Raw genomic sequence first — 16934 nt, forward strand, 5'->3', positions numbered from 1 at the left:
AAATGCAATGAATTATTATTATTATTAATTGAACTGAGGCCTAATCCTGGTTTAATCTAAGCCCTGTCTGTGAAGCCGGGCACTTTCTAATTTTTAATGCATAACAATGACTTAATTAAATTTCTTATTTGTGATTTACCAAAGCATGATTTTTTTATTATGTGGCGGAAATGGGCTTCCGTATTATATGAAACCTAAAGCAGGGTTCCAGACTGCGACCATTTTTTGAGAATGTGCGAGTTAAAATTTTATGTGGTCGCATTTGTGCGAGTGCATGGTCATGTACAACTCAGTTAAATTCACGCATGCGCAACAGAACGCCGTTGTATCAGTACATCATGAATCCATTTTTCAAACCGTGTTTTTGACTTATCCTGAATCACATCGGCTCGGCTGCGGAGTTGCCCAGTGCCTGCGTGACTCGCGGCTCGCCATAGACATTAACGGAGAGAAGTAGCTCCGGCTACAATGTTCTTCCGCAAGACACTTGCAGTTTATTTATTAAAGAACGTACATGTCACGCGCATTGCACACTGATGGTGAAACGCGCGAATTAGGAATTCAGGAATTACAAGCCAGCGAGCCAGCATACAGCCTCAGACACACCTGATGACGAGGGCACAGGTGCGGACAGGGAGGAACCAAGTGAGCAAAGGAGTATAACAAATACATATTATGTTTATGTTTTATCATACAAAAATTAGGGCTGTCAAAATGAACACGTTAACGCATGCGATTAATTATTTCAGTTAAACGCGTTAAAAATATGTATTAATTCAATTAATTCAAGCGTGATAAAACGCAAAAAATAAGAATTTAAATCTGTACTGGCGGCGCGCTGTCTTTATATCTCCTCTCTGTGTGATACACGCAACACACACACACACACAGGACTCATGCGCTCAGAATGCCGCTTCAGACAGCGCGCAGCCGCTTCTCTTTCACGCTTGAACGGACAAAAACACACAAGTATGCCAAAATGTTCAGTTTGTCGAGTATCCTCGTAAGCACAGTATTACATTAGTTAAAAAGTGTTAAATGACCGCAAAGAGTTGACAACATCGGATGCTTGTCAGATCCAGATCCGCATTGTGTGCATCAGATCTTAAAGCGACAGCAGCCTAATAAACCCGCTTCTGTGATACATTAAAGGGACACTATGCAAGTCTGAGTGTTTTTTCTCTACGAGCTCCCCCTAGTGTCTGGTAGTATAATGCTTTCAAACACTCTGTCGTAAAAACGAACTGTTGTCCCTCCCCCCTTGCCACGAGCAACCCAGCTGATCAGCTGTCAACCCAGCTGAGCAGAGGAACCGCTATTTCAAAACCAGTTATGTCTACCGAGGCAAGTAAAGCAATACTTTCTTTCCAACTGATGGCGATTTTTTTATTTATTGTGTTGTCATGCATACTAGTATTTTTACCGGGAACGAACGATATGAACGAGGCGAACTACTGCTTTCGTGTTTGTTTGTTTTTGGGAGAATGGGCATGAGCATAAAAAATATATATATATATCGGAGGCTAATATTTGTCTAAAGTTATATTAGCAAGGTCTATAAGTTCATCTGGTAGAATGATGGTTTACCTTTGCTTGTCTAAGAAAACATCAGAACGGTTTTTCTAGCTCGATCATGATATGTGCAACATGTTTATTGCCTATTATCAGACGCGTTGACTTGGTGACATAAAATAAAAGTGTAAGTTACACAAATAAAACCGACAGAGGAACGGCCAAACAACTACAGAAATCAAACGTGTTTGCTATGACAATGCTAACATCAAAGTTATAGTATCTAGCGTACTAGTAAGCCCCTAACAGACAGCTATCATAATAAAAACCTTTACAGACAATAGCAAACATCCTGAGGTCGCAATTACTTGAAATTTAAATATTAAACACAGTTTATTCCAAAGATACTTACAAGTGCAACAGCAGGGTCAGCATCCGTTTTGCAGGCTTCTGTTTCTCTCAGTTCTCACCATTCTGAAAAAGCCGGTCCGATATATTTACTCGAGTCTGACTTCTTGCTCGGTCAGTCTCCCGTTTCCTCTTTCGTTGGTCCTCCGACAAAGATTTCCAAGCTTTTTACAGGCTCAGCCTCAGCCATAACTCAATCTATCGTTGCCCTTTACTTATAGCTAGCCCGCCGGTGCTTGAATAGGGGCGTGTACGTGTGCAGTGCCGTCAAGCAATTCGTTACATCGCGAGACCTGATATCACGCGATACTTCCTGGAACTGTTCCAGGAAGCTGTTCAGTTAAGGTTAAAAAGTTACCTAGAGCACCTTTAACTGAACAGCTTCGGAGTCAGTGGAATGGTTATATTACTTATTTCGGGTTGAATGGTGGTGGTTTCGCACCCCCCTGGTGCCTGAGAGCGGAAAAAACTCACTTGCAACTTTGGGACGCGGGTCGTGTTCCAGGAAGTATCGCGTGATATCAGGTCTCGCGATGTAACGAATTGCTTGACGGCACTGCACACGTACACGCCCCTATTCAAGCACCGGCGGGCTAGCTATAAGCAAAGGGCAACGATAGATTGAGTTATGGCTGAGGCTGAGCCTGTAAAAAGCTTGGAAATCTTTGTCGGAGGACCAACGAAAGAGGAAACGGGAGACTGACCGAGCAAGAAGTCAGACTCGAGTAAATATATCGGACCGGCTTTTTCAGAATGGTGAGAACTGAGAGAAACAGAAGCCTGCAAAACGGATGCTGACCCTGCTGTTGCACTTGTAAGTATCTTTGGAATAAACTGTGTTTAATATTTAAATTTCAAGTAATTGCGACCTCAGGATGTTTGCTATTGTCTGTAAAGGTTTTTATTATGATAGCTGTCTGTTAGGGGCTTACTAGTACGCTAGATACTATAACTTTGATGTTAGCATTGTCATAGCAAACACGTTTGATTTCTGTAGTTGTTTGGCCGTTCCTCTGTCGGTTTTATTTGTGTAACTTACACTTTTATTTTATGTCACCAAGTCAACGCGTCTGATAATAGGCAATAAACATGTTGCACATATCATGATCGAGCTAGAAAAACCGTTCTGATGTTTTCTTAGACAAGCAAAGGTAAACCATCATTCTACCAGATGAACTTATAGACCTTGCTAATATAACTTTAGACAAATATTAGCCTCCGATATATATATATATTTTTTATGCTCATGCCCATTCTCCCAAAAACAAACAAACACGAAAGCAGTAGTTCGCCTCGTTCATATCGTTCGTTCCCGGTAAAAATACTAGTATGCATGACAACACAATAAATAAAAAAATCGCCATCAGTTGGAAAGAAAGTATTGCTTTACTTGCCTCGGTAGACATAACTGGTTTTGAAATAGCGGTTCCTCTGCTCAGCTGGGTTGACAGCTGATCAGCTGGGTTGCTCGTGGCAAGGGGGGAGGGACAACAGTTCGTTTTTACGACAGAGTGTTTGAAAGCATTATACTACCAGACACTAGGGGGAGCTCGTAGAGAAAAAACACTCAGACTTGCATAGTGTCCCTTTAAGGTTAAAAAGTTACCTAGAGCACCTTTAATGTAAAAAAATCAAATCAAAGAAAAAAGTCAGAGAAAATTACAGTGAAGTCTGAGAGGTGTAACTTTATTCAATTTATGTATATTTCCTACCTAATAGATCAAATATTTAAAATATACTTTATGTTGTTTCACATTAATTTGGAGATTAAATGTGAAATTATTACAATATAAAAATATATTAAAACCTTTAATGTTAAGTGTGATTAATCGCGAATAGGCTAGTTAATTGTTTTAATCGATTGACTTACTAAATAAAATACAATGAAACATTAAAAAACATACGTGGTGTTTTTTTGATAGTTATTTTGAATGGTTTTCATTTAAAAGATTAAAACATTTTGCCAACATGAGGTCTTGTGTCACTGTCAGTCTTTTTACATCAGTGCAAAACTAGGGTACGCAAATAAGGACAACTATTCATCAGCATGCATTGATTAATTCCATGTTGTAAAAAAAAAACAATTTGGTGCGACCAAATCATGTGCTGGTGCGACCAACTGAGAAAGTTGGTAGCACCAGTGCAACCAGTGGAAAAGTTAGTCTGGAGCCCTGTAAAGGGATTTATAGAGACTGAAGATCAACTTAAAATTCAGAGCTGTTGAATAAATGTAACTACCTCATTTCTAAACACTAGAGGGGGTAGTTGCCTCAGCAAATGAACGCTATCAGCATGCAGCTGTCTGAATGTATTAATTTAGTAGTTTACATACAGCTCCCACTTTTTCATGTTCTTTGTGTGTGCTCATTACATGTTTTGTGACGAACCATGCTAAAAAGAAAACGTCCAGATTTCAACATAGCGTTACGCTGTATTATATTTTCCATACCACCTCAGTCACTTTCTTTTACAATACATTAGTTTGATGTTTATAATCATGCATGCATCTATCCAGCTGAATGTCTCCTCGGGCCGTGTTTCTCGGCAGCACAGATCATGCTGGACCGGCCCTGTCTATTCATCTTCAGGCCAGATGAATGTCAATGAATGTCAGTGCTAATACATGTCAGATGTTTCTATTAAGTGCTAGAAAAGCTCTGGGTCTCTGTCTTTGTTGATGTTTCATATAGTGAAGGCTTTAACTCTAGTTCCTGGACGCTGCTGTGGATCACTCACATCCGTGTTTAGTGCCAGACTTTGGCTGCATATTTCTCTCTGTCTGTCTTTCTCACTCATCATTTCTCCCGTCTTTCTGTTTTTCATTGTGGGAGAGCACCACTCACCAACTTCACCCTCCCAGTCTGCACATAATGATACTGTTATATATGTTGCTCGCCCTGAGAAAGGAACTGTCATGCCCAACACTGTGACCACAGGGAGACATTTAAAACGGGGAGGCAAACAATACCATCAACTGGCCCAGTTCTCAGCTAAACTCTTGTAGGCGAGCAGAAGACCTGTGTCAAGATATTACAATACTTTTATTCTTTTCTATCCCAGCTGAAAGGGATCGTTTATCAAAAAATGAAAATTCCCTCAAAATTTAGCCTCATGCCGTTCCAAACCCACATGCCTTTCTTTCCAATGTGGAACACAAAAGGAGATTTTTTTGAAGAAGATTTTGTCTACAAAATGAAAAGTCATTGATTGTATGCATAAAAAAAAGTCATACAGGTTTGGAACGACATGAGGGTGAGTAGATGATAACAAAATGTCATTTTTTGGGTGAACTATTAAGAAAACTGTAAGTACAAACAAATCTGTAGACAATCAGAAAAGGTACTGGTAATTTTCTGGTAGGACATTACCTGGGAAAAATCAGTACAGAAAATTCCTTCATATTACCACTGTACATTGTGCCCTATTTTTTACATTTTAAAATGACTTTTATAAGCCACTCGTAGATTGATTGTTTGAACATCCTGACATAGCAACATTAAGTTGAATGTCATGTTTCCACGGTGCGGTGCAGTTAATGTTGGAGATGAGATACTCCCACGTAAATTGACTCATGCTTCAAGTCGAGGCCCTGACTTAACGCCTCAGAAGACACTGAATATTTACACAAGACCTGCCACGCCACTCTGCTGTTATACCCATTTGGTGCAGGAGATGATGGGAGAGCGTGATTCTTTGTTTTTGAGTATGAACATTAAGTGCTGGGTAGTATGACAGATGTCTTGGCTCTGGTTTATGTGCTAGGTCGACTTCCCTGGTAGATACGGACCACACACTTGGACCTCCAAGCATCCTGTTACTGTCATCGGATCAAGGAAATATGTTGTTATTTCTGAAACGCAGAGGGAAAAATGGGATGGATGCAGCTTAACAGACATGGGAGGATGTAATAGGATTCTAATCATGTCGTTTTTTGGAAATGTCCAAGAAATATTCCAGTTTGTTAATTACTACAGATGTTTAGATTCACCAGCTTAATGTTGGTAGTTTAGCAGCATTTATTTTAAAAACCACAGTGTAAAGAAGTGGAGGAATGTTTTTTGTTTGTTTTTTGTCTCCCGATAGCCTACTTCCTTTTTACTAGAAATCTTGGGATCTTTCTGATATTGTTCAATTGTTTGTAGAGCTTTACAAGGTGATATTCTTGCCTGTTCTTGTAGTTGGAATTTTGCTTCTGGGTTGTGTCTTTATGAAAAAAAAAAAAAGAACTCCATTCAGGTGTGCTTACATCCAGAGATTAACTCACAGAGTCCCTAGAAATAAAGGCCAGCTTAGTCATAATCATGCTGATTTATTAGTGGTTTGTGTTAAGGTTTTCAAATCCCCTGACCCTAAGCAAGGACTCCAGACTTAAAAAAAAAATGATTAGTGACTTTTTGCACCTGTAATACACTTTCGGATAAAAAAAAAAAAAAAAACACCTTTAATTAAACATATTTTTTGGGGTAGAAAAAACAGAATTGCAATTGTTTTTTTTTTACATTTATTTTGTTTCTTTTATTTTTTACAATATTATAATTCAGAACTCATTAATCCCACTGAACAATTTACTGGCTGAGTGAGTAATAAAATGAAAAATAATATAAAAATAGTTCAAAAGAGTCATTTGTTCATGAAATGTGAATCATAACTCATATAATGTGCTCATTGTTGCATGGAGCAAACACTAGCACACACTTTAAAGATCTAATTAAAGAACACCGCCTCATGAGATGACAAAACCATACGTTTAAAAAAAAAAAATTTGTCTGCATTGTTATTTTTACAGAAAAAAAAAACCTGTTATAAAAAACTTTGTTACATTACCATTTATTTTTTTTATTCAAATTTATTTATTATTTATTTCTTAAATGGTTTAACATCACGTTATATGTAATTTTACTGTAAAATGCTGCAAATGTATGGTTTTTCCAATGAATTACCATATAATTTATAGTGGAAAAAAGGTGAAAGACATTCCCTGCATTTATATAAATAATAATTTTTTTTCTTGTTTTTGTTATCAGTAATGGTTAGTTAATATTTATTGCATTATTTTAGTGTAATGTGTGTTACCCTGATATTGTTTTGACCCTGTGTACTGACCCCAGTATTTAATTTCTACTGTGAATTTCAGGCAACTATTGTATTTTTTACTGTGAATTTCAGGCAACCACAGCTGCCTTTTTTATTTTTATTTACTGTCAATTTTAACAGGATTTTTTTTGCAGTGTAGATTTCAAATGATTTAGTCACCTTTTGACCATTTTAGTTGCAGTCTGGAGCCCTGCTGCTATATTTAAGAACTTAAGCTCATAACTCATCCCACATTAGATTTGATATGCTGCGAATTTGAACGATGTCTCAAATCGTTTGGCTTATTGAAGAGAGGTGTGCTGCTATGTCAAATGCCATAGACCTTCATTGAAGGAGAGACCTGAGCCCTATCTAGACATCAGAATATCTTAGAGAGCTGGGGGTGGGCAATTTTTCCTTGAGCCAGTAAGAAACCACCACAGAACACCTTAGCAACCACATAGCAACCCTAGCAGCCACCCGGATCACACTAGCATCAGTGCGCTGAGTTTTGCATGCAAAAATCTAGTTAAACTTGTTTGTGCCTCATGGCTCTCTTGCTGACAACGCTAATGTTGACCCTCTTGAAGGAACGTCAAGTGACTCACGCCATACAAAATCAGCAAGTCAAGACCAAACATTTTAACTTTTAACAGGAAACACCCATAGATCTAAAGAGTTCCCTTAGGCTCCGGAGACTGTTCGTCGACCTGCGACGCTCTTACAAAGACAAAGACGGAGCTAGACAGAGGGGGGAGTTTTATTGAGTGAGACTGCTTCTGCTGCCCTCTGTCTCTCATTCTTTCTTTCTCTCTCCCTCTCTCCCAGCATAAAACATCTGTGGCTGGTTAATGTTAGCCCTGGAGCTAAGTGCAGAGAAAGGGGGTCTGGTTCTCACACCAGCGATAGCAGTGGTAAAAGGGCAGGGATGTGTGGTGGCGAACAGGCAACTGCTGCACAAACGCTTCTGGGCCGACTGCCCGACACTAATCAGAGTGAGGGCAGGAGAAATCTCAGTTAGGGAGGGTGAAACTGATAAGAGAAGGTAACAAGGGAGCATCTTGGGAACTGCAAGTGATGCAGAGCAGAGCCAGGAGTCCAAAAAGCCAAAAGCAGCCCGGTTTGCCTCATGTGTTTTCTTAGTGATTGGGAGTAGAAAATAGCACAGCTTAGCTGTGGACTTCGGTCAGAGCGGCAGGGACTGATTTGGTACTGTTCTGTTTTACTGTTTGTTTGGTTTCAGGGCCTGTGTAGTGTGTTTTTGGCAGGCCATGCTGATCAGATAAAGAGTGAAAGGTAAGAAAGAGTTTAATCAGGAGGTTATTGGCCTACAGAAAGCCTCAGGTGTATTCAACGAGGATCAACAAACGAAAGGATGTAGAAAAAGAAAAAGCTGTTCTTTGCCTCAAGCCCTGTATATAATAATATAGTGAAGAGACTGAAGACTGGAAAAAAAAAACTTCCTGAAGACAGTATCATTCTTCCTCTAGAATGTGATACAGAGCTGTCAAGACTGTCATTGCACACCAGTGAAGGATTTTTTACTTTGCAAACAAAAGAAACTCTGCAAACAAACCTAGATAACATTTCAGAGAAATTTAATGTATCTGCCAAGGGATTGTTTAACAGAAGTTGTGTAGCGGGCTAGCGGCTTGGGTCAGAGATCACCTCTTGGTTCAGCTGTTTTCTGGCAGATTTTTTTCCTCCCGAAAAGCATTTCTTTAAAGCATTCAACAAAACCGTTGCAAAAGTAGGCCTATCTGTTGCAAAACTTATGTTTCAATACCATTCTCTGCAAATACAGCCAATGATTTTCTTGTTTACTGGCATACTAAAAGACTTTGGATAGCTGTAGTAGTAGTTATTGTGAAATTTTGCTTAAGAACTATTTTTAGATTTCTCACAAAAAAAATATGAATCCAAATCTTCTGGATTATTTCATTCTAGCTTGGTAATGCAACAAGTGTTTAACTTGCTTCTATTCATGCAAACATTACAATTGTTAAATGTGCAAAATCCTTTCATCCAATCAAACAGGTGTGAAAGGATAGTTCATTCACAAATGAAAAGATCTGTCATCATTTACTCACTTTAAACTGTTTCTTTCCCATGCATCGAAAGTCAATGAGGTCCAAAACAAAAAAAAAGTTTAGCAAAATATCTTCTTTTGTGCTCCATAGAAGGAAGAAATGCATGCAGATTTGAAACAACATGAGGGTGAAGTAAATTATGACATGATTTTCAGTTTTGGGAGAACTATCTCATTAGTACCAATGGCACTAATCCTTTCACGAACCTCATTATTCTTTCCAATCACTGTATGTCAAATTGACTCAACTCCACATTTAAAGACAGACCCCCATATTAGGCAAATCCATTTTACTGTTTCTCTCTGTCCCATAGTCACACAGGGCCTGGAAAAGCCAAGTGAACATGCCTCTCAAACACTGGGAAAATTCCTACAGTCTTCTGTAATGGCATATTTTGGATTTCAAAAAGAAAGTGGAGAAAAACAGAACAGCATGCGATTAGTGTGGCAGTTCCAGAGGCAGCGTAAGAAGATGCATTATGGGATCATCGAAGCCAAGCTCCCTTTCACCGCCTGATTGACAGTTCCTGTCCATTCCCTCCTATGCTTTCCCACGCCACGGTAATTGTGCAAGGCAGTGAGCCGAAACCACTGGTCAGTGTCAGAATGGGCACAGCACAAAGACGTGAGGAGAAAGCCGCCCAGTGTTTTCTAAAGGATCTGCTGTCCTCCACATACATGCATACATAAAGATTCCTCTGTTTCTTCTTTTAGCTCTTGTCTCCGCTTGCCCACAAAGGATTAACTTGGCTTCAAACGCTGCATCGGATGAGATTTATCACAGATATTGGAATGAATGTATCTGTAAGGATCTCAATGAAACGAAAACAACCTTGACACAGATCCTAACAGAGTTGTCTCATATATCACCACCACCTATATATAGCTGCTTGTCTTTAAAAAACACACTTCCATAGTCTGACACAAGGGGGCAGCCTGTCCCTCAAGTTCAACACGGCCGCCATCAAACCAACCCTCATGTACACAAAGCAGCAATTAGAGGAAAATATGCTTTCATGTCAAAAACAAAGCTATTTGGCAGCACGATTTGGCCTGTCTGTGTGCTAATAATGTGCCGTAATCCTGCTTGACTGGAGATGAATTCGGAGGTTAGAAGCCAAACGAGAATGCTGGAGACGTTTTATTTACTCAGTCGCTGTAGATTCCACCGGTATGGGGAGGCATAAATCATTGCTTATGTGACGAGTGAGAAAGAGACAAAGATGTAAAGAGAGAGAGAGAACTAGTGTAGCCATAGAGCGGTGTTAAACAATGGGCTTTACCCAACACACCCTTCTAATTCACTTTCTCACGTCATCCTTTCCCAGCTGGCCTCGGAGAAACACGGACCTAGAGCATTACCGCCTGGCCCGAGCCACTTTAGCTCCTCTCCAGGGCCCACTAAAACACACTCGCTCATTCGTGTTCTTTCAGGATTTTATCAGGCACTCTGGAAGTGCTCTAGAATGTGTTCTGGACTGTGTCTTGAAAAGGGGGATTTCTTCTTGTCTGCTCCCCTCTGATGTCATCAGCTCGTTTCTCCTATAGTCTATCCAGCTTGCGTCCCCGCAGCATCAATGCGGCCACATCTAGCTTTGAGCTCAGGTGTTGACATGCTTCAGCGCCGGCTCCTCTTCATCCTCTTGCGGGTGGTCCGGGAAAGGCCTGTGTGAGTGGACCGGAGCACAGTGACAGGCTCGTTCTTGCGCTCATGTGTAAAACATAATCAGGCCAGTGTGGAGTGGAGATGTAACAAGTGCTTAAACGGCCGCGACTGCTCTGGCTCTCCTACTTCGCTATGACTTATTGTCCCTGACGTGCTGACGCAGCGCTCCAATAATTCCACTCTTCGGACGAAGTTCTGGAGCCTCCCTGAATCTGGCCTTCTTCTCGTCACATTTCCATAAACTAACAGGTTAGCGAGGTCATCCTTTAGCAAAGCCTGCAAATCCTTTGCTGTGTCAGTCCTCTGTGCGTCTTTAGTTTTAACACCATCGTCTCCAAGATCAAGTGTATCTGGTTACTGACATGATGCTAATGAGGTGCGTTTACAAAGCTTGTAAACGTGGTGGGCAGAGAGGGGGGAAGCAGATGCACAAAGACAAATGGAAGAGGATGGTGTGACTTGCCTTCAGCTATGGATTTAAAGGTGTCATTTAATCAGCTCAGTGATGACTTTGTTGTATTTAAGACTCCCATTTTTTTCTCTTTCTCTCTCAAAGTGTGGGAATTTCGCAGTGCTAGTGGATCTTCACGTACTGCCCTTAGGCAAAGGAGACAATGCCAGCTGGTTCTCTGCAGAGCACAGGAAGGTACGGGAATTAGGGTGTGTTTCTGTTTGTTTGTGTTTGTCCTCTTACACTTCAATTGGCTGATACTGCAGAAATCTGGAATTTGGATCTACTCTTGGGGATCCCCCCCATCCTCCTCCTGCCTTTATAAGATATGTTTTTGTTGGCCCACACAGCCAAAAGACTTTGAATGATTTTCCCTCCCAGGTTTAACGCTACATGCAGCACTTCTAGTTAAATTTGAGCTCCATATAAAAGTTTTAAGACAAATGTCACCTTGGGAGGTTTGTCTTTATCAAGATTGCAAATATGTACGCAAACACTTATGTGTTTGTATTTACAGGAAGTTGGCTCTCTGATAAGAGATGCATTGGAGCCGAGGGTGAGGCAGTTTCAAGAGGCCAGATACCAGAAGATCCAGCCCAAACAGAGGAAAGATTTCACCCTGACTGCTCCACTCTATCTTGAAGGTACAGCACACATGCGCTCTGTTCCAAAACGTCCAAAATTTTGTCCAAAAAGAGGTTTCTTTTCACCTTACCTTAGAAGGCATTTAAGCAGTATACAGCAATGCAGCTCACTAGATTTTTAGATCAGAGCCATGATGTTTTGGTCATTTTTCTGCATTAAACTTGTATTAAAAACATGTCTGTAACAAACATTTTAGAGTTGTTGCTGTTTATTTGGCAATGTTTGATATTTAGCAGCTTTCTTTAGTTACACCATTGGCATGTGTTCAGAAGATGGTGACGTACAGACCCGTTCCTCATGTCCGTAATGTCTAATAATGTTTAACTATATTGATTTATGTCTTTGTACCTATTTGATCCACAAATACCACTGTCAAGGTATGTTGAACCTGAATATTTGACAATTTGCTATAGGCTATTGAAATAAATAATTACCCGTGATGAAGCTGCAAGTAAAGACCTGTGTCTTTCCCTCACCTACTTTAGAAATGATCTCTCCTTCATAAACATGAGACATGTCACACTGCTTCACAGCTTGGGCACTCTGTACACGGCTGTCCCACAGTTGGAAAACAAAGTGGAGAAACCGAGGCCATACCTGCATGCCAGCAAGAAAAAAAAACTAACTTTAAATGTATGCAAAAGAAGAAGCAAGCTGTTTCAAACCACTGAAACTTAGTCCAAACTAACTCTAGCTGGATTTAGTTTGAAATGATATCACTCCCATTCATTCTTCGATTTCGCTTGATGTGTATTGGGGCCTTAAGGGAGGCGGTTCTTTCTACACAGGTAGCACTTAAAGATTGTAAAAGGCTGACTCACTGCATGGGCCAAGTCCTGCTGGGAGAGGTAGATTACAGGGCAGTTAAGCTCATAAAAAGAAATTTCTCCTCTTTAGAAGTTGCTGCCCCTCTCACGGCACGTCAAGGAATGGCTGCACCGCTGCAGAGGTGCTCATCTTTCTATGTTCTTGTTGTTCAGTGCTAGTATTACATGCAGTTTTGCTTGTTTTACTCTCCTCTTGCTGCTGTGAGATAAGTCAGACAACAACAAAAAAAAAAAAGCAAGGAGGCAGATTCTTTATAGTCTGTCATTAGCTATTAGGGTTTTTAGAATCTGTCTGTCAGTAGCTGGTTTCCCAAGATTGACTTACCTCAACTTTCACTCATGACACAGTGTATGTGCCATTACCTCATTAGAGAACGATTTCAGATCTGAAGAGCATATCATGAATCACTGCTCACTGTGTATTTAACAGCTGTGAGAAATGCAATGCTGTGAGTCTCGCCCTTGGTCCAGGTGAGAACAGGGTTATTGTCTAATATATCAGAAAGACTGACTCATTATCTCTGACAGATAAGCATAACAAATGAGGAAATGCACTCACAGGGTGTGTGTGCATGGACAGATGGTCTCCTTCACTTGTGTCCATAAACCTTGAAGTTTAAAAGTATTTTTTAGGACTCTGGCAAGAAATGGAGCTGAACTGTGACTGGGAAATAAATGCAAGGGTCACATGCTCAGTGTTGAGGTCAAACTAAAACCAGCTGATCTCCTTTTCTAGTGCAACATACACACACACAGGGTGCTCACTCAGCAGATATGAAGTATCTTTTATGAAGAATGTATATTAAATATGTATATTTTGTTTTTTATTATTTTATGTGATATTCTATGTATTATATATATATATATATATATATATATATATATATATATATATATATATATATATATAGCAAACTATATAGACAGAGTGTGTGGGGTAACAGTTCGGTAAGTTAACACGACTAATCCGTTCTACCACCTCAAATTCAAAACGAAACATATCACTGAATACCAGCGTGCGCGTATTATTCCCAATATATCTTAGTGGTGTAGCACATAATCTCTGTCTGCGCCCGATTTTAAGAATCGTTGTTGTGTTTCTTTTTAACTGAAAAGACATCAGTTAGACAATATTCTAATTTTAAATTTGGGGTTTCATAAGCTGCAAGCCATAATAAACATTAGACCTACTTAAGTCTCTGCAGCTAGTGTACTTCAATTTTATTTATCTGCAAAATTATGTTGTATACTTACAGTTTTGCACAATATATGTTCTCAAAACTACATACACCCTTTCAAAAAAACAAAAAAAAACAAAAAAAAAACATTTAGCAGTTGTTTAGCAGGGTCTGTGTAACCTCTTCTGAAATGGTTTTATTATAATATATATCGTTATCGCAAGAGGCTGCAATGTATATCACAATATGGATTTTAGGCCATATCGCCCCATCCCTAATTGATAGCCTATAGTAGTTGATAATAACATAGGCCTACCTAATGTTGCCTACGGACGGTAACAGTACAGTAGTAACCTTTTACAATCTATGAGTAGAACAGCTTTCTCAAGCAGTTTGTGATGCATTTTGGAAACAGGAGATGAGCCCCTGGTCTAATGCGCCACCTGGCTTGAGAAACCCGTTCTCAAAGACTTACTTTTATAGTCATTATTTGGGTAGCACACATATTCTGAGTGCCTTCGGCAGAATTCAAATGAGCCATTTTAATCTAGATTAATCTAGATTAATTTCAAAATGAATCTAGATTAATCTAGATTAAAACAATTAATCTATGCCCACCTCTATCTGATCTCACCATTATCGAGTCCGTCTGTGATTACATGAAGAAACAGAAAAAACTGAGACAGACTAAATCCAGAAGAACAGCGGGAACGTCTCCAAGATGCTTGAAGAAACCTTCCTGCAAAGCTGCCTGAAAAACTATGCGCAAGTGTACCTGGACAAAAGCCGTATTTTGCCAAAGGGTCATTACACCATATATTGATTTGAATTAGTTAATAGAAGTTAAATCATAAATAAATTCAATTTGTGATTTTATTTTGAAAGCATTCTCACTTTACAGCATTTTAACACAAGTGCCAGTACTTTTCACAGTACTGTTATGTAGCTTTGCAGGAAGGTTTCTTCAAGCATCTTGGAGACGTTCCCACAGTTCTTCTGGATTTAGTTTGTCTCAGTTTCTTCTGTTTCTTCATGTAATCACAGACGGACTCAATGATGGTGAGATCAGATCATCCTGGCTGTTGTCAGATTCCTTGTGCATACAGAAATCTCACTGGATTATTACAATTAATGGCAAAAAGAATGTTTGGAAATGTAAACTGATATTTCCTACTGACAACACTACAGCAAAAGATATAAATAACTAACTTAAAACTTAAAAATATATATATATGAGGGGTGTAACTAACTGAACCAAAAATCACGATACACCACCCATGGTACGTATTGCGATACTCTAATGGTGCCCCGACCCGAACGCGCCCAGCCGTAGCCTATTGTTGAGGTTGAACTCACTTTACCTTGTGTGACAAAACAAATTTTTCTTCCTTCTGACATTTGATTAAATGGTATTTAGGGGTGTAACGGTACACGTATTCGTCCCGCGAATTTCCGTGTGTCTTACAGTATGTGTACAAGACGAATACAGCGTTGTAGCCTAACCACCATTAACCATCAATAATCACAATAAGCTCCGCTTTTTGTCATTTTCGATAAGAATTTTTTCAAATTGTTTCCATTTTATTACGAAATTCAAACAATAAATGCCGTTTTGACGCTCATTAATGTGGCGTGACATCACTATATAGGGGCCTTAGCTTAAGCAGCTGCACGCGCGGAACGCGATTCTCTTCCTAATAAACGTGAATGAACATCTGAAGGTATGTTGAAGATATAGTACAACTTACTGAAACGTATCTCGTGTAATCGCTCAATTAGTGTTTCAACGGCAGAAAGACATCAGTAAAGTAGCTTGTAAACAAGTATCTTTATGTAATTTACCTCAGGCAAGTCATTCAGTGTCCACAGCTTATTAGTTCGCTAGAGAAATGAACTCTTTCGCTAAATATATGCTCTATATTAGCCTATATATTCATTATATTTTACTTAATCTGTTAGTGATGTCTTGATTATTTAATGTATATAAAATATACATGTTTTATTTAGAAATATCCTTTTTTGTATGTATAATTATATATTGGAATTATAGTAAATTAATATAATTGGTTATACTTAACCCCTACATTTAATGATAAATATTTATATACAATTTTATATGTGATTTGGTTAATTTATAATATGTATGGCGGTGACATTCAATGTATCCTTGATTCCTATATTGTTTGCAGTCTGCTGGACTGAATATGCACATTCCCTATGGTTTGTAATTCCAATTAAATTGTCCAAATACCTTGTGAAGTCCACTTCGCGACACACTTTCAGGCGATTGGAATGTACCCAAAGAGTTCTGCGATTTTCCCAGTCACAGAACATGTGACCACTCCAGCTGTCGGCTATCAACAGCTATTAACTCTCCCCAGATCCTTTTGTGTGAACTCACTTATGCACTAGAGATATTTTTCCCTCTCTTGTATGTGTCAGCTTACATGATTTCATCATGCATGCATCAAGCATGGCGTTTTGTGTTCAGTCTCAGCTTAGATGTGTCTATTGTCAACCTCTGTGTGGTTGTTTGAACGTGCATGTCACATTTATCATATCCAGTGAGCGTGTCACATGCCGACACATTTCCTGAGCAGTCTGCTCTGCTCTCAGCTGCAAAGGCCATTTTTCAAATGTCAGCCCTTGTAGCTTCTCTCTGACTGGCTACCTCCTGCTTCCCCATTAGCTCATAGTGAGTTGATTTATTTATGCTTTGGAGAGGGCGGGAAAGGGGGAACTTTTCCCACCAAATGTCTTGGCTTGGTGGAAGCACGAGCCGGACTCTTGGCACACTAACCAAGAAAATGTTTTTTTGCTGGAAGACAGCAGATTGCAATGTTTTATGTAGCCATTTGTTGAAGCATATCTACCCTGAAAATGTCAAAAGTAAGGTTTCTTTCTGACTTTTCCTCCTTATTAAGAAATAATGATTTTTGGAGTGAGATGAACGGTATGCTTGTTGTACTCAGGGGAAATGATTTTTTTTTTTTTTTGATTAATCCCTAATCTTAAGAAAGAAGTCACTGCAGCCCCTGCTTGACTATGTTTGTCACCCAGAGAGTCTGTTTGCTGCTACATTTCA

At 39.4% G+C, this 16934-nt stretch overlaps 1 protein-coding gene across 1 annotated transcript in view; it reads left to right on the top strand.

Moving 5' to 3' along the window:
- slx4ip (SLX4 interacting protein) overlaps nucleotides 1-16934 on the top strand; it is a 48924-nt gene that overhangs the window by 1776 nt on the left and 30214 nt on the right. The window contains exons 3-4 of the mRNA XM_079856278.1: nucleotides 11305-11394; nucleotides 11717-11843. Of these exons, the coding sequence (XP_079712404.1) occupies nucleotides 11305-11394; nucleotides 11717-11843 (217 nt within the window). The remainder of the gene's footprint in view (nucleotides 1-11304; nucleotides 11395-11716; nucleotides 11844-16934) is intronic.

The sequence above is a fragment of the Squalius cephalus genome (genome assembly GCF_949319135.1).
Source record: "Squalius cephalus genome assembly, chromosome: 21".
NCBI classification, from domain to species: domain Eukaryota; kingdom Metazoa; phylum Chordata; class Actinopteri; order Cypriniformes; family Leuciscidae; genus Squalius; species Squalius cephalus.